At 46.8% G+C, this 25330-nt stretch overlaps 9 protein-coding genes across 9 annotated transcripts; 6 read left to right on the top strand and 3 right to left on the bottom strand.

Annotated features, from left to right (window-relative positions):
- On the top strand, positions 1 to 1877 carry N7479_007480 (uncharacterized protein; the record flags this gene model as incomplete). The annotated part of the gene is made up of 8 exons (XM_057255174.1): positions 1 to 155; positions 213 to 383; positions 452 to 470; positions 521 to 650; positions 707 to 733; positions 784 to 942; positions 1008 to 1505; positions 1561 to 1877. The coding sequence occupies 8 exons, from the start codon at positions 1 to 3 to the stop codon at positions 1875 to 1877; spliced, it is 1476 nt and encodes a 491-aa protein (XP_057109036.1).
- A 262-nt stretch (positions 1878 to 2139) lies between these two features.
- On the bottom strand, positions 2140 to 2829 carry N7479_007479 (DJ-1 domain InhA-type; the record flags this gene model as incomplete). The annotated part of the gene is made up of 1 exon (XM_057255173.1): positions 2140 to 2829. One exon carries the CDS (start codon positions 2827 to 2829, stop codon positions 2140 to 2142), a length of 690 nt encoding a protein of 229 aa, XP_057109035.1.
- A 5581-nt stretch (positions 2830 to 8410) lies between these two features.
- Positions 8411 to 9712, top strand: N7479_007478 (guanine nucleotide-binding protein subunit alpha; the record flags this gene model as incomplete). Its single annotated transcript, XM_057255172.1, has 5 exons — positions 8411 to 8537; positions 8603 to 8790; positions 8845 to 9008; positions 9059 to 9317; positions 9371 to 9712. The coding sequence occupies 5 exons, from the start codon at positions 8411 to 8413 to the stop codon at positions 9710 to 9712; spliced, it is 1080 nt and encodes a 359-aa protein (XP_057109034.1).
- Positions 9713 to 10642: 930 nt separating this feature from the next.
- Positions 10643 to 11781, top strand: N7479_007477 (mitochondrial 37S ribosomal protein mS38; the record flags this gene model as incomplete). Its single annotated transcript, XM_057255171.1, has 2 exons — positions 10643 to 10988; positions 11081 to 11781. 2 exons carry the CDS (start codon positions 10643 to 10645, stop codon positions 11779 to 11781), a joined length of 1047 nt encoding a protein of 348 aa, XP_057109033.1.
- Positions 11782 to 12871: 1090 nt separating this feature from the next.
- On the bottom strand, positions 12872 to 13829 carry N7479_007476 (H(+)-transporting V0 sector ATPase subunit c; the record flags this gene model as incomplete). Its single annotated transcript, XM_057255170.1, has 6 exons — positions 12872 to 12930; positions 12996 to 13099; positions 13163 to 13319; positions 13418 to 13547; positions 13675 to 13687; positions 13813 to 13829. The coding sequence occupies 6 exons, from the start codon at positions 13827 to 13829 to the stop codon at positions 12872 to 12874; spliced, it is 480 nt and encodes a 159-aa protein (XP_057109032.1).
- A 304-nt stretch (positions 13830 to 14133) lies between these two features.
- On the bottom strand, positions 14134 to 15718 carry N7479_007475 (uncharacterized protein; the record flags this gene model as incomplete). The annotated part of the gene is made up of 2 exons (XM_057255169.1): positions 14134 to 15507; positions 15560 to 15718. 2 exons carry the CDS (start codon positions 15716 to 15718, stop codon positions 14134 to 14136), a joined length of 1533 nt encoding a protein of 510 aa, XP_057109031.1.
- Positions 15719 to 17923: 2205 nt separating this feature from the next.
- N7479_007474 (YqaE/Pmp3 family membrane protein) lies at positions 17924 to 18423 on the top strand. The gene is made up of 3 exons (XM_057255168.1): positions 17924 to 17956; positions 18131 to 18265; positions 18324 to 18423. Exons 1-3 carry the CDS (start codon positions 17940 to 17942, stop codon positions 18343 to 18345), a joined length of 174 nt encoding a protein of 57 aa, XP_057109030.1. The 5' UTR covers positions 17924 to 17939; the 3' UTR covers positions 18346 to 18423.
- A 1508-nt stretch (positions 18424 to 19931) lies between these two features.
- On the top strand, positions 19932 to 21845 carry N7479_007473 (uncharacterized protein; the record flags this gene model as incomplete). The annotated part of the gene is made up of 1 exon (XM_057255167.1): positions 19932 to 21845. One exon carries the CDS (start codon positions 19932 to 19934, stop codon positions 21843 to 21845), a length of 1914 nt encoding a protein of 637 aa, XP_057109029.1.
- A 460-nt stretch (positions 21846 to 22305) lies between these two features.
- N7479_007472 (uncharacterized protein) lies at positions 22306 to 23986 on the top strand (the record flags this gene model as incomplete). Its single annotated transcript, XM_057255166.1, has 2 exons — positions 22306 to 22942; positions 22995 to 23986. The coding sequence occupies 2 exons, from the start codon at positions 22306 to 22308 to the stop codon at positions 23984 to 23986; spliced, it is 1629 nt and encodes a 542-aa protein (XP_057109028.1).
- Positions 23987 to 25330: the final 1344 nt, after the last annotated feature.

The following is a 25330-nucleotide window of genomic DNA, read 5'->3' as shown; positions in this document are numbered from 1 at the left end:
ATGGCATCGATTTCGGCCACCCCTCCGGAGGATGAATCTATGAAGAAAGAGAACTTGGAATTTATCCACCTTGAGGAACAAGAGCCGGCACACCAGAAACCAGGCAATGAATCCCCTGTGTATGGTATTGACGAGGCACATCAAAAAGGAGTGATGTGTGTTCCCTCTACATTCCAGCATTGTCACCAAGCCAACTCTAATGTTCGGACTAGTCGACGCGTTGATCTTCGCCTCCTCCCAATTCTCGGAATAATGTATTCCATATCCCTTATTGATAGGACCAATCTTGGTCTTGCATTTGTAGCAGGGATGGAGGAAGATCTTGGACTCAACATCGGCAATAGGTATACGATAATTGTTATGGTATTTTTCGTGGCATACATGTAAGCCCTTTCATATTACCCGGAAACATTTTGAGTGTACTGATTTTCTAACTTTGTATCTTAATTAGTATATTCGAGATACCTAGCGTATGTCTGCACTCTTCGACCAGGAATCATTACTAATGAAAGAAACACAGAATCTCGTCCTTCCTCGGGCCGGTGCAGCAAACTGGCTAGGATTTCTTGGATTTAGCTTTGGGGTGATCTTGATCGGCATGGGTTTCGCCAAAAGTTGGACTACAATGATAGCTTGCCGAGTCCTGTTAGGTAAAGAGATGTCCTCCTTTTCCATTCTAACTTGCTGACCCAGTATTCTTTTTTAGGTGTAATGGAAGCCGGGTTTCTTCCAGGTATATCGAAATAAACTGTGTCTCCAAGTTATACATAACTAACTATACAGGTTGCACCTATCTAATTACTTGCTGGTACACGCGATTTGAGGTGGGCAAGAGACTGGCCGCTTTCTGGCTGGTTTCCGTTGTACTGAATGCTTTCGCTGCAATCTTTGCCTATGCTTTGACACTGCTAGACGGAACTCATGGGCTGAACGGATGGCGCTGTACGTGTTCATCTCTATGCCATGAGAATGGCAGCGGCTGACTGTGAATCGTGATTATACTCTAGGGATTTTCATCATCGAGGGTGCCATTACCAGTAGCGTTTGTTTGATTGGCTGGTTCATCATAATAGATTTTCCAACTCAGGCAGATACGTTTCTCGAGCCGGAGGAAAAGGAATTTATCATCGCTCGCATCAACAACGACAGTGGAGATGCGGAACAGGATCCAATTACAATGGAACGGGTTCTTCATCATCTTAAGGACTGGAAGTTGTATTTTTGGGCATTTAATCTCATGGCCTCCACCCTGCCCGGTTATGCGTACAGCTACTTCCAAACAGTCATCCTTACGGGCATGGGGTTCAGCAGCACGCAGAGTCAGCTTCTCAGTGCCCCTCCCTACATTCTGGCTGCAGTCTTTACATATTTCGGCGGCTGGCTCACTGATAGATATCAAATCCGCGGGCCGGTGATTGCTGTCCATCAACTTCTGACAGCAGTAGGGATGTTGATCACAGCCTATGGTGGCGTAAGTGGGGTAAGATACTTTGGGATATTCATAGGTGAGCTCTCAATCTTTTCAAGATGAATGGCTATATATCTAACATTATACTCTAGGAGTGGGATTCCTGCAGTTTTGTATCCCCGGTGTACTCGCATTCCAAGCGAACAACATTACTTCCCACTCGAAGCGCGGAGTCGCATCGGCAACCTGTCTCATTGGCGGGGGCCTTGGCGGTATCATTGCAAGCGTTGCGTTCAAGTCTGATGAAAGTCCGCATTATACTACGGGCATTTGGGTGACATTCGGTATTGCAATGGTTAGCATATGCCTAATCCTAATTATGGACATTTACTTGTGGAGAAGAAACAAAAAAGCCCGGGAGACAAATATCCAGATTGAGGGCATGATAGGATGGTACTATACTCTTTGAGTATTACACGTTGCTATGAAGAAATCGTGGAATTAATAGGAGCGTTTGCGGTAGTTTTTGTTGGACAGCCACATGAGCTGCCCCCAACGAAGCTTCAACTCTATGTGGTGATTTTATATTCAACTTTTCTTGTAGATAGCACCCTGCGATACTCCAAATTTTTCGCATGACATGATTAAAATATAAAAAAACTGATGTTAAAGACTGGTTCTGCCAAGATGAGCGTGACCTGATCGCTTTCCTTGTACCACTAGCGCTATATCTATATCTCCTTCAATTGATGCCCAATGAGTCCCGCGACCTCAACTGCGAGTGACGGGCTCGAACCAAGGCTGACAAAATGCAATGCGGCATCGATACCATTGATCATAGCGCCAGTCGTGATGATTCTTACTCCAAAATGGTTCCGACCAGCATCTAGATAGGAGACCGGACCCGAGGTGCCTTCAAGGACAACTTGCGTCCCTTTGGCACCGGGGGTTTGATCTATATAACGTTGGGTTGCATCTCGTAGCCCGGGGATAGCAAGACGGTGTGTGGTTGCAGAGAGGCCATCAAGCACACCTCCAAAAGCTAAGAAGTAGGCTCCAATGCAGACGGCCAGGATGGTACGTTGTCGCACGCTTTCTTGATCCGTATATGACGCGAAACTGGTGATAAATTCGACAAGCTCCGATAGCTGCCCCTGCTCGTGTTCCACATGTGGTAGGATATTATTTGGTCGTGAGCCAGGGACGATCAATATCTCATAATCGGAAAGTTGAAGTTTGGCCTCAGCAAATGATATGTCTCTTTTAACTGTCGCGTTCTCTTGAGATGTTGTGAGCTCATCCTTGGCGGCATAGCTCACGGAGAAGTTCGAGTTGTAGAGTACTGAAACTGGACCGCTCACATCGAGGATGTTGAACTCAGGGAAGATTACCACTAGCGCTCTTTTCTGTATGCGGCCCATTGTAGACTTTGAAGACTATGGAGAATAAGAAAATCGGTTCTGCGAGGTGTAGTCTATGGATACATGCAATTTTCTGGAACTGTTCAGTGACGTCACCAACACTTTGTCTCCGAATGAGAGTGATCTAAACCATTCATCTCCCAATGGTCGAAACATCAATTTGTCCAATCACTATAAAGAATAATCTTGAATGGTTACTTGACAGAATCAGCTGAATGCCCTAATCCGTACTTAGCTCTCTGGTATCTTCAATGCGAACCTTGGCTTCACATCTATTACTCAAGTTGCGTTGGGAAACTGACCAGAATAACCTCGGCATATATATAGAGGTACATGATCAAGAGCTGTAATTATTATTGCTGAAATAAAATGACACTAGCCTTGTGGGCCTATTCAATTCTTTACCCCCGTACAACATACAACGAACGGAGTACAAGAATTCGATTTAGTTGGCGGAAACCGCGCCACCATTAGTTTATGTATCCCATTCCCTTACGGAAGAGAGAGAGAGAGAGAGAGAGAGAGAGAGCAGGGATTCTGTATTCCGTAATTGGTAGGTATCTCTTAGCATAGGGACTAGTAACAAAAAAAAACGTCTATCTTCTCAACAAATCCCCTTTAGGAGTATGTACAAAGTACTGAAGTCCTCTCCTTCAGGAGTATACATAGTCTAAATATAGACTCATAATAACGGCCACTAAAAATGGTTATGATTCTCCATGTTTCATTTGTTATTTACTTCTTTTACCCTCGAAAAAAATCCCGAGCAAGTGACATCTCCCCACTATGCTGGACTAGGTATATCAGCTCCGGAGCTATTCCCGAACGACGTACGCTCGGGCTTTGGAAATTTTGGAATTAGACCTGCTGTCAAATGCTGATCGACAACGTTTAAATTGCTCCAGTCCCACTCAACGCCCCTGAATGGTTTGCCCGTTTGCCGTTGGCGGGTTTACCCTTAACTTTTGCACTTGCTTCAGCTCCTACCTACAAATAGTATGCTGTAGGTAGGTACGGAGTATATGGGTAGTTAGGTATATGTTTAATTTGAATTTCTTATTCCAGATGCCGTGTGTGGCGTCTAGCTTTGGCGGACCTCGATCCTCTTTACATGTGTTCTGCCGGGAACTCTATTGCAAAACTTGGGGATAAGAGAGCCCCCCCCAGGGACTTGTTAGGTAGTTATACAATAGTTAGTTATATATTATTATAATATAAGACATTTGGGGCCGCAGGCTTCCAATGTTGTAAGCTCCTGATTTATACCTAGTGTTAAGGCGTAGGGTTTCGGTATGAAGATTTGCCAGAGCTTCATGATACACCAGTGGAGCACCCGTTATGCATAAAATGACAGGAGATGAGGATGTGCTCCGTATGAGAATTAATACCTCAGATATGCCTCCAGGGCTTCCGACCACAGAGAAACACAACACACATGCGGGAAATTCCTCGGGAAGTTGCATGTGGAGGCAGAACCCCAATCTCAGGGGTTGAGTAGCCGGGGCTCCTCTTTTACATCGGTAAGCACCTGGCAAGCACCTGGCAAGCACCTGGTAAGCACTTGGTAAGCCGCTAGGGGAAGCTCGGCCCACCGGGTACGGAGTATGTACTATAATGATAGTCTCGATCGCATCTCTGGGCATATCGGGCCACGGAGAATTTTCGTCCTAAGATCGGTAATACGAACTAGCCTGGTCTAGGTTGATCCAGATTCATTTTATGACATTTCATACTAAGAGTACAACGGTATACGGAGTACGGAGTACTTCGTACCTACTCGGCGAATTACCGGATACCTAAGTACGGAGTATAGAGTTCATAATCAGGAAAGGTCTACTCCGTACACGTGCTGCTTGGCATCACAGCGCGTCAGTCACTATCTTAATTCCCTTTCCCTGGAATTAGCAGTCACAGAGTATGGCATTTTTATCATGTTGTATACCAGCCATCCTGAATACTGCACTTGGCCACCCAGTTTTCCCCGGTGACTTGGTTTGGGAGGCTGGATTAGAGATTTGTGAGAACCAAGTTCTTGAGGTTTGCTTGTTTATGTATGCCTTCGCCCGATGAACTGCCTTGGAACTAGCAGAGAACCTTGGAAGTTGGAGTGATTAAATTATGAAATTATCAAGTAGCTTTAACCTTCAGGGCTTGTTGGAAGACCTTCAAATATAAAAGTGTGCCATAATTTGAAGTAGTTACTTTCGATGTTCCATCATGGTTGCTAGCACCAACACTCTTCCTCTTAACAAAGTCATCATGGGTCCATCTCTAAGTCTCAGTGGGGCTTCAAGGACCTTCCGCGCGTTTGCTCATAAGATCAGAATTCCCAAAGATTCCATTTCTTTCCCTTTGTGCTACCTGCCGCTTGAACTGTTGCTAGAAATAAGCGCTTCCTTAGACTCCCCAGCCTTGTGTTCTTTCCGACTCACCTGCAAATCCCTATATGACTGACTGCACCTTGCCTCAATTTTGCAAGACCTATCTCAAGACTATTAAGACGGCCCTGTCCCTGGCCTCTCTTTAGAGGCTGGACATGTTATCGCAGAATCTGCAACTATGTCCACATGTCTGCTCATTATATATCAACGGCATGGACGAGGATATCTTAAGATCAGGACTCAAGTGGGAGCGGCACACCTCTGGACTTATTGTTACCCCACAAGAATCTATTCAACGGTGACAGGATACCTTACTGCGCCTGGTGAACTGCCGGTCCTTTTGCCTGTACAAGCACTTCACGCCGGATCGTTCCGGCCCATCGATGTTGTAATATCCTGACCCCATGTGATACGATTACAATCCTTCTCAGCATTATCACTGCAATAGAGAGTCCGCTAAATTCCTGTGGAGGGAACCTGATTAACATACCCCACCTCGACAAAGGCCTCCTCCAAGAGCCTAAGTTCATTACTACATATTCTAGTCTGGAAACCCCCACGTTTAGATACGCAATGGATAAAGAAGACACGGTTGATTTCATAACACAACTCATACAACATGCGACGCGCCTGCAACGACTAAGGATCGATGCTGATTATGGTCACCACTCGACCACTCTTATATCTCACATATATTCAACTTCAATCACACTTAGACTACGTGGATTAACCTTGGAAACTGCTCACGTAGTCAGAGTGACTCAGACACCAATTGAGTCTTGGAAGAATTAGGATAAATCAGGTAAGGTCTAATTAGACTCTTCAAGGCAAAAGTTCCAGGGTGAAAAGGCCACAGTTTCTGATCCAAAGGCTATAGATGATTGTGTTCTTTTCGTCGTCACGCTACTCCGTAAATATTCTCAGGATCAAATGTGACATGGCTTTTGGGGGGCTAACCGATCTCCACATGTGCATTTGACCAGTCCCAAAATGGATCACCCCCTGCCTTAGTAGTACAATGGCGTGGTGAGATTGCCCGAAATTAATGAAAATCATATCTTGAAATCGGGGACTGCGAACTGTAGAATGGGGCAATTGGTCTTTTGTTTCAGACACTTTTGGCCTGGACTCCCGAGTGTCACAGGCTTACTACGCAGCAAAAGTGAACTCCTTTAAGTACAGTTGGTCATCTCCTCCTCGTTACGAGTCAGATCCATACTCCATACAAAGTATTTGCTTCTGGCAGGTTCACCTGCGGCTCAAACATGGTGAAAGTTGTACGCTGTGGGGGCGAAGGGAAATGACAGCGATCCACCGAACATATGTTTCTCGTGATGGAGCCCTTCGGAATGTCCCTGATAACGTGGAAGTAAGCGAGTGGGATTCGAGCTCTCTGATTGGTGTATGTGAAAGCCCCCAAGCGCTGAAATTCGGTGTTAGCCTTAGGTCCGTCTAAACCTCGGTAGAACAGTGTGGTGTGGAGGTACAGAGTACATAACGAAGTATCTTGTACAAATGCGAATCTCGGGGCTCTAGTGGACGGGCCAATACGTAGGAGAGAAGAGCAAGATGCCCATGGTGATCCAAGCAGACCCTTAGTGTTGACCCGGGATAGAAATCCGCCAACGTTTCAGAATGGCCCTTGCATTGGCCACTGGCACGCCAATGTAGGTTTCAGCACCTTCGTGTCGATCGTTGCAGCTTTGCATTCCGCATTGGCTTGGCGAATGCAACATTTGTACGGAGTACGGATTACATTACTGCCTCCTTTCGTATTGTGTACATCGGGTGCTGTACTCCGTACAGAGTACATGTTGCCATGCCATTTTCTTCTTTCTTTGAAAATAAAAAGGAAAGAAAAAAAGAAAAAAACAATTCAATTGTTCCAGAAAACCTGCTGATTGGATCAACGTGTTTGGTGTTCCCGAAAGTGCTTTCAATAGTGCCATTTGATGGATCTCTACTCCGTGATATTTTGATTTTTTTTTTACCCTATCTCTCCCTCTCTTTGTCTCCTGTTAGACTATTAAATATATATATATATATATATTATATATCAGAAAAAGATAATATAACAGTACTTTGTAGAAGAACCGAACTGCAGTATCTGTTTGCAGTGATAGTAGAACAGGGGTCAAGCGCCCCCATGGTGGATCGGCCTAGCGGGCCCCCCTGGGAACAAAGTGAAGATTTTGTACGAAAGTACGGAGTAAAGCCTTTGTATTCGACAAAGAGGAGATTGCTAAAAGAAAAAGATAAAGAGAAAAAAAAAAGAGTGATAAGGAAGAAACATTGATATATCATGTACTCCGTATTCCTTCGACCTGGATAGATAGAATACCTGAAGATACTCAAGAATACCAAATATTAAGGGATACAAAGTCCAAAGATACCGAAGTAAGTATACAGAATACCAAAATATCTGACAGCCCTGATCACCGACATTCTTCCTTTCTCCATTCTCCATTCTCCATTCTCTCCCCGCTTGTGGACTCGCTCGTGGGACGGGAGAGATGTACAACCGGCCTTGAATGCGCCATTCCATTTCTTCCATTTCTCGCCCCCTCTCTCTTTCTCCCCTCCGGAGCACTCGGCCCTCAACTTCCGAACGTCCTTTTGTCCCCATAACTCGGGAAAAGCCCATCTTTTGAACTTTGGAACGCGATCTCGGCTTCCCCCGTTACCGCCAACGTCTCTCCCCCTCAAGCTTCCTATTTGGCCTTCGGCAGGCTGACCCTGTGTTTCTCACACGGATTCGGCGCCTGTCTCGGAGGATAACCTGGTCCAATTGGAAACACAACCGCCCAATTCACAACGGAACGTGGTCGATAGGTGTGGGGAAACAACGGAAGCACCGATCGAACCTCTCAAGCTTGTGCCTATCACGTCGCACACCAGTCATTCAACGTTGGGTTGGACTTTGGCATAATACACGGGGAGGATTTTGTTCTTTTTTTGAAGGTAGGCACATCTACCACCTTGTGCGGAGAACCTAGTCGGCTGTCGAGTCTGGTGGAGTTTAGTCGAGTCTTTTGTCTCTGAGCTTCGACTGGACTCCCGAGTGGCGCAATCCCATCGCATCCCTGATTCAGATCGAATACATGTTGATGCGTCGACTCCTTGTTGAGCCAGTTCAGCTTGCAATGAATCGTTGCTAACCACCGTCGCTCTAGGTCGTTTGTTGTTATCGAACGTAAATCATGGGTTGCTTAGTTTCGAAGCCCGAGGAGGTTGATAAGGAAGCTTTCCAGCGCAATGCGCGGATTGATCGGACTATCAAGAATGACAAGAAGACGCTAGACCGGACTATCAAGATTCTGCTATTAGGTGGGTGATTCTCGGTCGCTGGTTGTCGTCTTGCTTCAGTGCCGTGTTGCTAACGAAATACCCAGGCGCGGGAGAGTCTGGCAAGTCCACAATTATCAAGCAGATGCGAATCATTCATAGCCGGGGCTTCCCCGAGGAAGAGCGTCACCAAACCCGTGCTATAATCTATTCGAACATCGTCATTGCATTCAAAGTCTTGTTGGATATCATGAATGCCGAGGATATCGATTTCGAGAACGAGGAAAAGACCAAGGTACTACTCACCTTCCTTCCCAAGAAACCCACACCAGCTAACGGGGGTTGAAAGCCATTTGCGGACCTATTAGATAAGACCGACCCAGATGTAGGGTCCGACGAAGCCTTCTCTGATCTCGAGGTTCGTGATGCCATGAGGGCCATGTGGAAGGACAAAGGTGTGCAGAAGGCCGTTGCACGGGGGCACGAATTTGCTCTCCATGACAACTTGTACTAGTAAGTCGAATTGGCGATGCATTACATGAGTCTAGGCTGACGAAACTTAGTTTCTATGAATCCCTCGATCGCATATTCACACAGGGCTGGCTTCCTGATAACCAGGACATGTTGCAGGCTCGACTTCGTACAACAGGTATCACGGAGACTCTGTTTGAGCTCGGACAGATGAACTTCCGCATGATGGATGTTGGAGGACAGCGGTCAGAGCGGAAGAAATGGATCCATTGCTTCGAGGGTGTCCAGTGTCTGTTGTTCATGGTCGCCTTATCTGGATACGACCAATGTCTGGTCGAAGACCAGAATGCTGTAAGCATGATTATTCCAATCTCCTCGCTCACATCACTAATCACATTTTACAGAATCAAATGCACGAAGCCATGATGTTATTCGAATCACTAGTCAACGGCGAATGGTTCAAGCGCAAACCAATCATTCTGTTCCTCAACAAGATTGATCTATTCAAAGGAAAACTCGCAATCTCGTCTATCTCGAAACACTTCCCAGATTATACCGGCTCTGACACCGACTATGATTCCTCCGCCCAGTACTTTGCAGACCGATTCCGTGGTATCAACCGCATTCCAGACCGCGAAATCTACATCCATTACACTAATGCAACTGATACAACACTACTCAAGGCGACTATGGATTCAGTACAGGACATGATCATTCAGAAGAATCTGCATACCTTAATACTATAAGGCAGAGGCCCTCAAATTCCCGAGGCATTCCCCATGACTGTCCCTCTGTGACGATGAATTTCTTTTCTCTCTCTTCCTTTTCATTTTATATTTCTCAAGCTGTTTAGCCTACCAGTTATTTTCCGGTTGCATTCCAGGGCGGCTACTATTCGTTCACTCCTTCGTGAACTCTGCCATATTTCATCTCTTTTTCTTTTCTTTCTTTTTAACGAGGCGTCTTGATTGAGAGGTTGTTGTCGGCTTTCTGCTCACATCATTGGGTCTATCACGTTGCATCCAAAAGCCCATCCGATTTCGCCAACTAATGCCCACGCTTCGGTTTAGCGACCGTGTCGTCTTTCCTCCTCCTTTTCTCTTACTTTTTCTTTGTGTTTTAATGCAGAGTGATACCATTTGTTTGTCTTTGCAGCTGTGTTTACTAACGACTGCTCTGTATTATCACAATCATTCTGTGTCTTTATTTACAATATCTCATATCTGAATGAACTCGATATCCTGCTCTTTTACGAGCACTTTCCCCAACCCTCCTCTCCAATCTCAATGTATCTTCCAAAATAAATAAAAAACGGTTCAAGTATCAAGTGCTGTTCGCTTTAGTCCACTCGTCAGACCGCTTACTATCGGATTTCTTGCTGTAGATCACACGACATGGACCATTTCTCCACAATTACATGCATAGAACCCCAGAATCTAAGACTCGACCACATGATCGACGAAATAACGTGGCCAATATGTACAGAAGACGGAGATTTTCCCCATCAAGTCAAATCACGCGAGTTCAAGATTGCCTAAGGTGTTGATGAACTTGATGCCTCAGGCATTAATATTACATAACTTCCGCATGATCAGTGACCCCGAGTTCCGAGCCGACTGATTTCGCCTCCGATTCAGACTCATTCACCTTCCCAGTGACTGGGATATCTACCAACCATGTTGTCAACATCGTTAGTCCGGGCGGCATGGACGCCCATGCCGCTTCCCGGGATAACTCGCTCCTGTCAAAATCTTACCAGCAGCTTGCTCGGCGCAACCCGACCTCTGCACCAACGCCGGTATTCCTCATCCTCCAAACCGCCCGTCCCGCCCAGCGATGGCTCCCGACGAATGGACACCTCTGCCCCGGCAAAGGGAGTCAACTCGTCTAACGAGAAAAGTAAGGCTAACCGCCGTCGGGGGAAGGACAGCTCTACCCGAAATGGATCTTCAAAGTCTAGCCAGCATGCGGCATTTTCCAACCTCCCGAGTGTTCCCTCAACACAGCACCGACAGCCACATGGTTAGTACTTAATCCCCAGCCAGCTCCATATATGGTTTTTTTCTCGGCAAAGAAATAACCCGAAACTAACTTTTCCGTCTGTTCGCTGCTAGATGTCCATGTAGCATCGTTCTTCTCCATCCACCGGCCAATCTCGGTGACAACTACTGTGCCCCCCACCTCGACCACCGATGCCTTCGAAGCGATCTTCTCGTCAAAGCGGCCATTGAAGAACGAGCCGGAGGATGTCATCTTCACTCTGTCCTCGGCCGTGCAGTCGATGGAAACTGGCTCTCAGGGCATGTCAGAGTCCGAAGACCAGTTCCGAAGCTTCACCGAACAAGACGGCGAACTCCGCATGCTGGATGGCCCCGATGCAAAGATGTCCGTGGAGGAATTCACCCGTCGTCTTCGCCCATTCCAGCCTCCTCCCCCACCCGTCCCCATGGACACATCTGCTGCCGAGACTGCCGAATTCACCGATTCTCAGATGGATAACGAGTACCAAACCTACTCGACCGTCCTGACTATCCGCGAGGCTCGCCACGCTGATGGCCGCAAGACCTACGAGGCGCATACAGGACCTTTCGTTCGCGGCGGAGAGATGGAGGACCCATCTAACATGCACGACGAGATCTCAATTGAGGCGCCCTCTGATTCTACCGCAGGTATGACATACATGGAGCGTCTACGCAACAACCACACCATGCATGCCATCAGCACTATGAGACGGCGCAAGGCCAAGATGAAGAAGCACAAGTTCAAGAAGCTGATGAAGAGAACGCGTACCCTGAGACGGAAACTTGATAAGTAGACTCATGCTTGAGGTTTCCTGGTTTACTTTTGTTCTTTTTGCTGTCAATTGCATCTTGCCTGCGCCTGTGCATTTTGTGTCGAGGCTAGTATTGTGAGAGTTCAGGGCATATATCCTTGTTTTCATACCTTTTTTTTTTTATTACTTTCTCGTTCTCCCCTACCTATTCTCTCGCCTATACTCGATTAAATATCCACGCATACCTCTTCTCTCTTTGTTTTTTTGCTGTGAACTGCTGTACTTCCGCAGATGTAGGTGCAGTCTTGCGCTTTTGTGTTATGTGGGCATTAACTCTCCCCATGCATGCATTGCGAATAGCCCAATAGATCCTGGTTACTCAATTTCTGTCATGGTGCTGCTGCTTTCTCTGATACGAGTGTCTGCTGGATCCCAGTAAATATGACTAGGAGTAATAGAGCAGGGAATATCTTGATTTAAGATCATCTCTTGCAAACTTACCATGAGTACTCCAATACTTAGGGCTGTGAGTAACACCACTACATATGTATGTATGAGGCCGAATGCACGAATAGGAATTACTGTCCTACCAAACCCAACCCTAGGTCACAAAGGCCAGCCGATCAAAACACTTGAAAAATCCCGAGATAGAAGAAATAGATGTCCTAAGGCAAAGAACAATAAGAAAAAAGAAACTCCTTACAGAAGATCCTGCCTAACCACCGTGATGGAAGAGGACGGAGACTGAAGTCCCGGACCAGCGAATTTCATATAAAGTACAGAGTCCAGCGCGGTGTTATGCAATGTAAAGCCAAAAAATTCCAATATCTACCCACACCTGTCCACCGAGTTCAGGGCGAATGCTTGAACAGATTCCCCCGGTTCTACATCCGCTCAGTCATCGAATCTTCACTCTCAAATGGGTTGAAATCGATTTATCATTTTCCGATGTCATCCAATCTTGCACCCGCACCAACTTTGTCATGTCAACTTCCCCGGCCGAAAAGGCACATTGGATTACGCCGGGGAAATATTGAGAATGCATATCCGGGAATAAACCAGGAATCGCGTAGGTGCAGTCCATGGGGCGATTCAAGGTCCGATTCCCGGAATGCGGCGGGAGGTCTTTCGTTTAGCACTCTCCTTTCGAGCGGGAGTTCATGAGAAGAGCAACAATCAGCCCGTACAGACCTGCGAGGGTGGAAATGGTTAGATGCGATTATACAGATCGGTATGGGGAGCAAGCTAGGACTTACCCAAAACTTCAGCGAAAATGAGAATCAGAATCATTCCGACATAAAGTCTAGGCTGTTGAGCTGTTCCACGAACACCCGCATCACCGACAATACCAATAGCGAAGCTGCAATCCGAGTTAGGAACAAAGCTCTAGATCAATGGGAAACACCTTGTGAGGCAAGCTTACCCCGCAGCAAGACCAGCCAGACCGACAGACAGACCAGCACCGAGCTGGATGAAACCAGTGTAGAGAGGAAGCTTCTGGGTCAAGTCGTTGGCGACCAGGACCGACACGACAAGACCGTAGATACCAATGATACCCGCCATGACAATGGGGACAATGTCTAGAAACTGAGTCAGCTACTTGTTGCCATATGCCCTTGCGTGAGGCCAGGGTTATCTCAATGCTAGATCGGCAGAGCTCTTGTCAAGATTGACGTACTCTTAACGATCAGGTCGGGGCGGAGGACAGCCATGGAGCAAACACCGACACCGGCCTTAGCAGTTCCATATGCGGCACCGAAACAGGTGAAAACGATAGCGGAGGTGCAGCCCAGCGCACCAAAGAAGGGCTAAAGAAGAATGATTAGTTATAATTCCGATGCATTGTGAGCAGGTGGATGACGCGGAGGAGCTGAGACACGGGCGATTGGCTTGGTCGTGCTCGAGCATCGGGTTCTAGCATATAGTAAAACTCACCGCATAGACGGGGCTGTGAAAATTGAATTGTTAGCAAGTCTGGTCCATAAATTCCGAGGATTGGCGGGCTTGATAGCAAGGTGTCGGTCGGGAGCTGTCAAGCGCCCAGGGGCTGGAGAGGTCTGGCTGACGACTTACCAAAGTTCGGTGGCCATTTTGATGAAAGACAACCCGATGAGGTTCCTATGGGGTAGTCTGAGCTTTAAAAGGAAATAAGAACACCCGAGGTCGACAAGCTCAGTTGGATGCGGTCGGAGAGGATGGAGAGTCCAGAGGCTTGGAGGTCGACGGCAAACATGCTGGCCTCTCTGGGTCACGTGTTATATCTTGGCATATCCACCAGGACAGGTAATGACTACATTTGTTGTACACTGTAACTAGTATGTGACATGTAGAGGTTTAGGTGACGGTTATTCAGACAGTTATATATTGTATTAATGTATATATGTATCATTTTGTTTATACAGTTTCGAGGATAACTCGAGATCCTGGAATATTCAGCTTTGTGCACGACTCTGACATCATTTCTCCTTTCATAGGCTGCGAGTAGGCAATCGCCTTCTCGGACAATGCTCCAAAGGTACGAGGCAGAGAAATAATCACATTGCTGTTCTCGTCCGTTTCATGTGTCTCAAGTTCCATGGAGTCTGCTACCATTCCGAAGTGATAGCTGACAGGCTCTTCCTGGGAGTCATGATTGTTTGAAACTTTTCCTTGTGCCCGAGTCGGTTCTACTGACACAAAGAACTGAATATAATCACCTGCAGTAGCAACCTGTGAAAGGAGAGATAGATCATCTACAGTAATCCCCTTGTCAATAGAAGGGAGTGTGTCCAACTGTGCGGTGTCAGGATCAAAAACTTGACTCAATGCGACAAGATCGTCTCGGTTGGCAGTTCCCGAGAAGCAAACTTCGGGATCCAGCGAAAGTAGGCCTTGCTTCTTTCCCCATCCGCCCCCACCACTCATGACACGGTGCAGTTTTCCACCTTGGTGCAGAGATTGGATCAAGCGATCATGGGTAGATGAACTTGAGTCGGCCATCTCCAAGTCAGGTTTCTCGACAAGCGCCCATACGGATACACGCTGGTCAACGATATTATGTTCTGCAATATACCGCGGAAGCTCCTTCTCGAGCTCCGAGGAAGCAGGGATTGTGTCCATCGACGTCGCATCCGTCGATTTTGCTAGCTGCCGTAAAATATTTCCCATGCTAGTCATGACTCGTCGTCGTTCAGTCACGGGATGCAATGGCAACTCCAATGTGGCATTTACAGCCTGGGAAGTCGCTGTAATCACGCAGCTTGTGAGATCAATCGAACTGTCCAAGGCATATCCGTTCGAGGTTTTGTCCCAAGACCAGCGTGTGCCAAACATTGTTGTTTCTCTCCCATTGACAAATATAGTGTTCGCAAGGCGCAATCCAATCTCGTGCGTAGGCCTCTTGCCGGTTTGACCAATCACTTCGGTTTGGAATGAAAACAAGAGATTGGTTTCCTCGCTGGCAGAGCTTCTAATGAGACGTGGTGATGCCGCCTTTGCCTGAACACCTGATTGCCCTACTGCCAGAAACGACAGCCCTTCGGACTCGCTTGAATTTAGGCTTTTGGGTGTAGGATTCGGGAGTGTGTCAACCACAGCTGCAAGAGCATAAAGAGTATCGTTCCCCGGGGAGTTTCCATGAAGGCGACCGAGAAATTGGGACAAGAAAGGGCTAGAAGAATCAAGCCAGTGGGCGAAGCTCGGGGTGACGAGGAGGAGAGGGACAGAAGCGGCCGCAGCTGATGGACTCACAGGCCCTGAAGGAAGATTGGACAAAATATCATCTGGGGACTTTGATTGTTTAGCTTGGATACCAAAAGAGCAGAAAGATTGATTTGCTCACAGTTTCTTCTGCTGTCTTTGTGAGCCATGTGTATGCTAAAGGTCGTCCACCTTTGGCCAGATTCTGTGTCGCGTAAGATCTAATTGCTCGATCGAGGCTTCCAAGGACTTTGCATGGGCCCAGAAGCTGCCGGCGTCCAGAATTGAGGGCTATCCTCATATGTTGATATCTCATCGACATTAAGGTATCAAGGTCAAAGCTGGTCCAATAACGAAAACGCGGAAGTCATGCGGAGGATACCTAGTGGATCAGCCGCGGAGCGGAACATCTGTTTTCACCGTATTCTATGACGAGTATGTGTAGGGAGTAGTTATTTTAACGCAACATATGTACTTGAGAGTTTCTGATTGATTTATCCAAAAGTGAGCGAAGTTTATTCTTAATACTAGAGGTTATAGCAATGTGAAGTCCTCAATGTAGCACACCAACTCTATGCAAGAGCTTCCGCGGAAGACCGCGGAGCATCCCATATGGATGTTATACATGCCTGGTTGTCAGTACGTTGGATACTTTTTATGGCCTTTTCGTCTTTCTACCCATGAAACCGACAAGGGGAAAATATATCTAAAAATATATCACAATACATCACAGTGCTTATCTTAAATATACATATATAGTGTCGAAAACAGACGCCCAAAGGGCCAAGTTTTCTTGTCCACCTTGCACTTATGCTTCCAAGCTTTTGGTGAATTGAAAAAAACTTGATGTAGCAGGATAGCCACATATGCATGGCCGTCCGATTAAAATGATGCACCAGTGGAATTGACTGCCTTTGTCATGCGATGTCGAGAGAAAAAGCGCCGCTGTCAGTGAATACCTCGTTGACACATTTATGGTCATACCAATGTGTTCGCGGGAGGTCCCGTACATATATATATATATCTCTTCCAGACGAAGCATAAATGAGAACTAGCCAATCAACATCGACAATGAGCTGTGATAGCTATGGGGTCCAGCAAGCCTTGCCCTTGTCAGTTCATACGACTAATTCCGGGTGTATCCAGCGAGTCAGAATGGCAAACCACTGTTGTGAAGTGGCCAATGCCATGATATCGATTCTGCTGCATTCTCAGGAGCCTGAATATGGGGCAATGATGTTTCATTGAACCCCACCAGACGCCGAGGCTCGAAAGGCTAAGGTGCTTGCCGCTTGCAAGACGCTAGAGAAGTCGGAAGGGGAATCTAGATCTCCCGTCCAGGGGTTTAGAAGAACATGCAGACGCTACTGTCGACACGACACAAGCAGCGGCCCCGTACACCAATCTGCAGGGTGGATCTCTTGCAGGAAATAAGGAATCACCTGTACAGAGTACAGAGTAGCGGCTCGTGAAACAGGGCTGGATAGTACATCGACTAGTGGACCCATTGAACCTTCAATGACCAGTGAGATTGGGATTTTGCTGATGGCATTATTTAAAAAAAGGGCTGGCAACAGTTTTTGGGGTTTGTGGCTGTCATGCCAGACCTAGATATCCCACAGTGGAACTCCTTGTTGGATGATGTTGGCTTTGGGCTCGAAAACGATATGTAAATCCGACTCAGTTGACTACAATATGTGTAATAGAGAGAAGTGAGTTTTCCTCTAAATCTGGCATCGAACGTGTGTACATAGATCCTCGGCTGCCTCGAGATCTCCGTATTGTGCCACTAAGAATGGCCCCCAGCCACTTTTCTGTTTCAATAAAATCATCGAGGCCACATACCGATACCAGGCGCCTTGGCAGGTGGGGGCCAAGGGTCCATAGGGCTGGTGAGCTGTCTGGCCACAAACTGTGCAAGTGGCAGAACAAGTAAAGATTCCTAAAGTTAGAAGTGACGGTGTTTGTAGAGATCGTCACCATCATGAGACTTAGATTGCATGGGCACATAGCCACATACTATTCATATGTAACAAAGTACGGAGTACATCTGTACAACAACATTTATAAATATAGAAAAACAAGTAGGTTAGAAAAAAAAAATAATAAAAAAAGGAAATGCAGGCTAATTCTCAGCGCCAAGCTACCTCCAGGCAGCGAGCAAAAGAATGAACTGGATAGGTGAGAAACCTTGGTGTCGCAGCCGCCAGCACAGAAGATCATTATCTTAGCCACTTTACGGAGTACAATTATAATAGTAAAATTAAAAGATTAAGAAGTACGGAGTAAATATAGAAAAATAAAAACAAAACAAAATAAAATGCCCTTCGGTCATAATCTTAGCCATATTCGTAGGCTGTTGGTGCCTTGATCTGCCAGAAAAATACAGCCACAGCAGGTGGCGGCCCATGATGTAATGACCCAAGCTCCTCCTGTCCCTCCCCTTTTAAGACTTCCCTCCCTCCACTTTTTTTCCATCATCCCCATTCAAACATTTCCAACCTCTATCAAATTTGCCCAAAATGCCTTTCACCGCTTCGTAAGTTATCCATTGTTATGCTGTGACTTTCAAGTTATAGCTTCCGCGCTATCACCCTATCACCCTCTGTCATCCTGTCACCCTGTCGCACTCTCGCACTCTCGGCTCTGTCGCCAGGTCGCCAGATCGCAATTGTTGCCGAGACTATATCCAGTGTACTAATATTGTTAACAGTGACATCTGCAAAATTATCTTTGCCATCATCCTGCCTCCCCTGGGTGTCTTCCTGGAGCGCGGATGTGGTGCTGATTTCCTGATCAACATCCTATTGACTGTCCTGGGATGGATCCCCGGTGTCATCCACGCCATGTATGTGTTTACTTGTCGAGTTTCCAACACTTTGCGACAGCCGCTGACCATCTCACAGCTATATTATCTTCAAATACTAGAGATACCCGCCTCTCACACACCCTCGCGACCAATGCTTTTCAAAACTAATATCCCTTGGAAAGCGATGCACTGCGGCCAATTTCACACCAGCCCTTGCTCATGTCTTGCGCTCTGAGTAAGGGTCGGTGCGATTCGATATCCTGAATGCCTGTGTCAGCGTGATTCCGTGGAGGTCCGGTTGAGACTAGCCTAATGCAGCCTCCACCACTTGGCATCGGTCCGACCTGAGTCCGACATGATGTTCATAATTCCCTAATGTGTGGTCACATGGTTATGCTTTATTTTGCTTCTTTTTTCCTTTGTCTTGCTCGATATTGCGGGTTTTTGCTTTTTCGTTATGAATGATACCAGCTCACACGGTCTGACTCTGGGGCTCTGTTGTTTCGTACCAATGCCTGCCGTTGGCTAGTCTTCTATTCACGGACATGGATTTTTACTATAAATCATCGACTTCCTTGTGCGTAGGGGAAAGTAAAGAAAAACCTGCTAATTCAATATTGGTTTTGACGTACAAAGCATACGGAGCACGATTTACTCCGTAGACAATATCTAGAATCTCTTGTAACTGGCACAAGATCAAACCAAACAAGATTTGATTCTAACATACGGAGTACATAGTATGTAATACATAATGGGCCTTGTGGACCCCAGCCACGTCTCCATTTAAATAGTTCAAGTGATTGGCGCGAAGTGTTGCATAAGGCGGGTGCAACTGCTCCGTAGACTCGTGCAATCACAGTGTTCCGAGGGCACACCAGGGTAGCCCATCAGCAACCACTGAAAACAATTCAAACAGGTAACTTGCCGGAAAGAACGTGACTTGGCCCCTTGAGTCATCGAGTTTCCGAATATCCGAGCCAGTCGAAGTATTCCAGGAACCCTGAGATAACCCATTTTCTCTAATTGTTAGGCGAGTAACCCATAACCAACGCGAAACAAATCACAACGCCATACTCTGTATAGCGTTGAATTGCTCATAACCACAGATCCTAGTCACTCATGTACTAATTTGGAAATCTGAAACCTAGCCCGGCGCCATCCAATACTCGTTCTGCAGCCTAAGCGCTTTCGATGGCCGGGCGCGTATCGGAGCCGCTTACTAGTGCCCCATGCTGGCAGGGCGTTTCACCAGCACAGCGATTCGTCTCTTGGGGGGGAGATCTTACTATTTTATTTTAAATATCATGCGGTTTCACTCAAGCGCCTATCCATACACAGCCTCAAGCACTATGTTTCAGAATGATCTCGAAATGCAGATTCTTGGCCCCAACGGGCGATGGGCGTCATAGACAGTTTTGCCTCGCGCGTAGAATGGCGTCGCGCCCTGCATTCGTGTTTAACTAGACTGGAGTCCCTCTTTGGGTTGTTTGTTTGGCATTTACTTCTTCTTCCCGGTGTTGTAGGCTTGTTTTGCTACCTTCGCACCATTTGTTCAATTCGCAGACACAACTACCAACTATGGTAACCACGTGTACAAGTGTTCACGGGTAATCACTCCCATGCAAGAATATACAAGGTTAGTTCATAGAAGAAGCGCACATGACAGATCATAACTCATTATAAACGTGTATAGGGCTACCGCAGCATGCTCCTCCTTCCTATCCACAAGATACTCATCACGATCCTCCTCTTACTCGCACTCTGTTCTGCCGCCGAAGATATCTCCAGCGATGCATCGAACTCAGCTCTGTATGACATGGTCCCAGACTGTGCTAAGGACTGTGTTGATAGCTTCATCAAGTCCGAATACACACCCATGGAATGCACTTCACCGTCCAATATCAAGTGCCTTTGCCGCACTAGATCAACTAGTGGCTTGACACTGGGTGAAGCGGCTTTGAGCTGTGTTCTGTCTGTATGCTCACAGACGGCTATCGCAAAGTCAAAGGCTTATCATATGTGCGACTCGGTATCTGAAGCTCTTCCGAAAACGCACCAGACAATTACCGCAACAGTATTTGCTGATATAAGTACAACCAAGACGAGTGACGAAAAAACTACCACAGAGGCAACATCAACTAGCTCCACTCGAAGTTCGATAAACGAACACATTTCAGGCGCTTCTGTGACAACTGCTGCAGTGACATCAACACCGACGTCAACTACTTCCAGCCAAACATCCGAGATCACATTCTACGTTGCTTCTTCATCTTCAGAGTCTCAAGTGGGACCAACTTCCTCTATTGGACAAAATTTTAGCGACTCTTCTGAAGATACGAATAAGAAAGCCAGTCATGCTATGACTCCAGCGGCGATCATTGGAATGTCGGTGGCATCAGGTGTGGCAGGGTCTTTCATCATCGGCGTTGCTGTGTTTTTCTGCTGCAAGAGATGGAGACGAAAACAGCGGGAACAAGCAGCGCCACATAATTTCGAGATCGGAGGTGCCATGTCTGAGCCTTCTGACTTTTCGAAGCCAATGCCACGGCTTCCAACAGACGGTTTAGGTATAGGGTCTTCATACAGCCCAGCGAGTGAGCGCGAGACAGTGTCACAACAGCCGCGTACTTTCCATTCAATGGCCACCGGTCAATCGCTATCACGATACTCATCTCAATCCGCCGCAGCATACCACTCGGGCCAGAACAAAAAGCACAGAGATCAAGAACGAATAGGGTTTGCCATCAGCTCCGAATCGGACTGGGAAGCTTCGCCTCGGACACAATCGTCACAGCACAGCGTAGCACGACTACTACCAGATCCTACAGCTGGACTATACCCAAAGCCGCTGAAGTGGAGTCATCGGCCACCTAGTGGGGAGACTCTCTTTGAAGAAGACGAAAGTCAACAAGTAGCGGGAGCGGTGACGATGCATAATAACTCCCCAAGGCTAGGGATCCGGCCAAAACTCGCAGGGCTGCCATCCAATCCACGCGCATTTAAAGAAGGATTCTCAACACGCAACTTGAAACGAGGATCCGGGACCCTGAGTACCCTAACACCACCATTCAATCCTAGCCCAGCTTTCCAAACCCCCTCATCGGACAGGGGCGCTGCACCCAGCGAAACACCCGAAACCCCACAGAATGACTACTCCTCCTCAAACCCAAAAACCCTCCTCGCTGCCTCCGTCGGCACTATCCAGACCCAGACTCAGAACCGTAGCCTGTCACCGGGACGACAGGCGCTTCCACCCTGCCCAGTCCCATCATCATCAAACCTCCCCCTAGGCTCGGAGATAGTATCCAAGCCGCGGATAGTACGTGGAAACGACATCAAACGTGTCCAGATACGCAACAGTCCACGACCTCCCAGTGAAGTCATCGCGCCGTACTGCCCAGACGACTTATGGTTGGAGCGTGGACGCGCCCTCGCGCCACCGAAGTCCCGAGAACCGTCTGGGGAACTACCTTATCCTTCAGATATGTATCAGGGTGCCGTGCATTATCCGGATAGTCCGAGCAAGAAGGCCGGCGCTGTGTCAAATCGAATTTCTCCGACTAGTCGAAATTTGACGCCGTCGAGGAGGGGCGATGATTTGATTCTTAGTGTTGATTAGTAGATTTGTCTTTTAAGGGATTGTGATTGTGCTTGGATTTATGCCGTCATGAGAATTTGCTTTTGTTGTATATTATCATGTTTCTTTCATACGGGTGGAGAGCTTTTGAATTTTGAATTTTGTTTGTATTGCATGAGAACATCTTGTATAGAAATTCCATAACCTGTATTGAAGATCGACTTGACTTCCTGTTAATAGATTCCTTCAGATTCCTTAGATTTTGTGTCTCTTCGGGTCTCAAGAATCAGTCCCAGAGAAGAAAAAAAAAAAAAAAAAGATGCATGGCAAACGCGAAAACGCGTCAAACGTATCCTGCGGGGGCTTAGATAAGAAGCTGGGGTCCCGCCAAAAAGAGTAGAAAACCCATCACCCGTGGACATTCTCCACTTCTATTTTTACATCTCAATATTCCGAGGTGTATTTGGACTCCAATATCATCCACTTATCCTGTGTATCCCCAATGGCCATTCCAACGCAGCGGGCGTTCGTCCGGAGGTCCACACTACTGCCGGTCTTTCCTCTGGAGCTCTGGGATATCATCATTGAATACCTACGTGATGAAGAATCTGCCCAACATCTGAGCCGACTTGCTCAATCGTGTCCCGCTCTTTATAACAGAATTGACACTATCCTCTACAATTGTGTACGCCTTTTTAATTCAGAAAGCGGCGCTCGTCTTGCTCTCACGATAGAAAAGCGTCCAGAGTTAGCACCCCTCATTCATGAGATTCGACACAAGCAGGATACTGGGTCAGAATTTTGGTCTCACCGTCATTTCAAATTCTACAAGACGGCTGTGACTTTGCCGAATCTGGAGAAATTAAGTTTAAGAAGAAACCCGAGGCCCTTTGATTCTACTCGGTGGGACAGTACACACGCCAGAGATGACGCTATGTTCCAATGGGTGAGAAAGATTAGCTCGGAATCAGAATCAGGGAGTGCCAAAGAGTACCGAGAGTTAGGATATGGGCCTTCGGGAGAATCGTCGTTCAGTCCCCCGGATCACGAGGTTAGTTGCTTGCGAGACAGCGAGGTTGAAACTTTGTTCTGCCACGCTTCTCTTCAGCACCCGCCAGGATTACCCGCTCTGCGTGTTTGTGAGTCTTATAACTGACTATCTCCACTGAATCAAAAATCTAATGTTATCAGGCCACATCGGAAGCGACTATGACCATAATGAGCACAATCCTAAGATGGACGGCAGATGCCTACCAATTTTCAATGAAGCCCTCTTTTTTCATCCAGGCTTACGAAAACTTTGTGTCACTGGCGCTGTTTTCCAAATTACCCAGTCTAATCTTCTCCCAACAAGATTATCTACATCGCCCCTAGAGGAACTGACCCTTTTGAACTGCGTCATAAGCCCATTGGACCTCCAAAACGCGCTGGAATATCCAGAAGCCTTGAAGCGATTCACCTTCAGAGGTCCTAGGTCACAGGATATGATAGACCCCGAAGGAGAGCCTCTAAGTTACATTCACTCCCTGCTCACACACGAGGGTTCCCTGGAATACGTGGATTACGATCTTTACTGGGGCGGTGATGAAGAGACAGACTTCGGTGAACTAGTCCGTCTCAAACATCTCACAACAACCCTCGCCACACTTACAGGGAGAGAATGCATAGAACTAGATCCCCTAGATGATATTCTGCCGCCGAATATCGAGAGTCTTACGATACGATACGATGAAACGAAGGCCTGGCTTCCTTCGGCTATCTACGAGATGGCGAAAGACGGAAAACTTCCAAAGATGCGTCGCTTTACCTGCGAGGTACCGGACATCATGGAACACCTTCCATCAATCAATGAAAGCAAGTTCAATCCCTCCGCTACCGAAATATGCCAGGAGGGCAACACCTGGAAAAACAAGTTTGCGGAGCTGAATGTGGAGATGTCCATGATCTCAGTTCCTTATCCGGTTGATCTGCCCAAATACGACGTGTGTTCATGCGAATGCCTGTCCTTTTACCACCGTATGTTCTACCATCCGTACAAACAACTAGCACTTCCTTGGGAGGAAAATGATTTGGGAGAGGAGGACGTGTTCTTTGATGACTGGGCCGACATTGATGATGAAATGGAACTCGATGATCTTATGGATGATCTTGCGGAGGAATCTGGGTCTGACGCCTCGGCTTGAGCGCTCTATTCAATAGAGCTACCGAGTCCGATGCATCTCTTATAATCTGATTTCGATATATACGGGATTATCTATGTAAGATTTCCGTGTCACATTCTTGTATGTGTGAGAACGAATTAACCCGGTCAGAAGTCCTCTTACAAACGGAATCAAATCATCAAAGGTTATACATAGACCAGTCGTCTGCACTGCATATGCTTTGTTCCGCCTTCAAAACTGAGAAAGAGGGGAAATATTTATAAAACAAAAGAGATATAAAAAGAAGACTTAATAAGACTACCGGAAAGACCAAAACAGAGGCCGCATAAGCGGCCGGCCGACTATTCTCCTGGGGATATTTTATCCAGCTTGCCAAGACGCACTGAAATAAGCCATGCGGCGCTCAAGGGACTGCATTAAAAACATATTCAACTATCTGCCAATGGGTCTCTAGTGACTATATCAACGGAAGATGTGATTTATCCCATGGATATTTCCCTTAATTGTGTAGAAATCACCAAATGTGGCTCTCTAAGGGATAAGGAATAGACAACGCAACACAAAAGCAGCTAAGTGGATAAGCTGACAGGGTTCTTCCCCAGATTCTGTGAGGTTCATGTGTCGGCAGATATATCTCTGGGTCAAGTCTCTTCCGCTTTCTTTTTTTTTTGTGATTCCTGGATTTCTTGTTAAACCTAAGGTTGACCTACAAAAGATTAATCAGCAGACATAGGATTTCGACTTGGCTTGTGAAAAACCCCCTAGACTCTTCATCTCAATCCAACGATGCTCGCCTGTCTACTGCGATAGTGACCATTCCTCTCCACCGGCCTATCTGCACAGACTGTGCTCGGACCCAATTTGATTTCCTTTTCTCTCTACACAAATCATCTGGGTGCAAGTCTCCTTACACAGAGCTACTACGGACAGCCGCGCGTAACGCCATAGAATACACCCCCGTCCGGCTTTCATCCCTTGATCGAGGGCTGAATCCGCTATCGCCTATAGAGATTCGCAAGCTTGCAGTCCGCAGGATCTTATGATTAGACAAAGCATTTAATAAGGTGCACGGTATGCATGCACAGCGACGCTGTGACCAAGTCTGGCAGATAGGGAGCATATTACCATAAGAGTAGGGGTTCATTCAAGTTAAGGGCACGAAAGTGTTCATTGCGCTGAGCATTCAAATAGTAGGGCTTTTACTCTTGAAGCCTACTTCCTAATGTGCATGTGCATTAATAAAGACATATAATAGGGCACTTTATTCAAATTAAGATCTTTGGTTATGGCTTGCATTCCTTAACCCAAATGCTGTCCGAGGTCGTATCAGCCAGCATATGGCGTCGACATATTGGGTCTAGGCCT

This window comes from Penicillium vulpinum, assembly GCF_028829585.1.
Source record: "Penicillium vulpinum strain IBT 29486 chromosome Unknown utg000003l_segment0_segment0, whole genome shotgun sequence".
Classification (NCBI taxonomy): domain Eukaryota; kingdom Fungi; phylum Ascomycota; class Eurotiomycetes; order Eurotiales; family Aspergillaceae; genus Penicillium; species Penicillium vulpinum.
The sequence above is the reverse complement of the archived record's forward strand: the minus strand, read 5'-3'. Positions and strand labels throughout refer to the sequence as shown.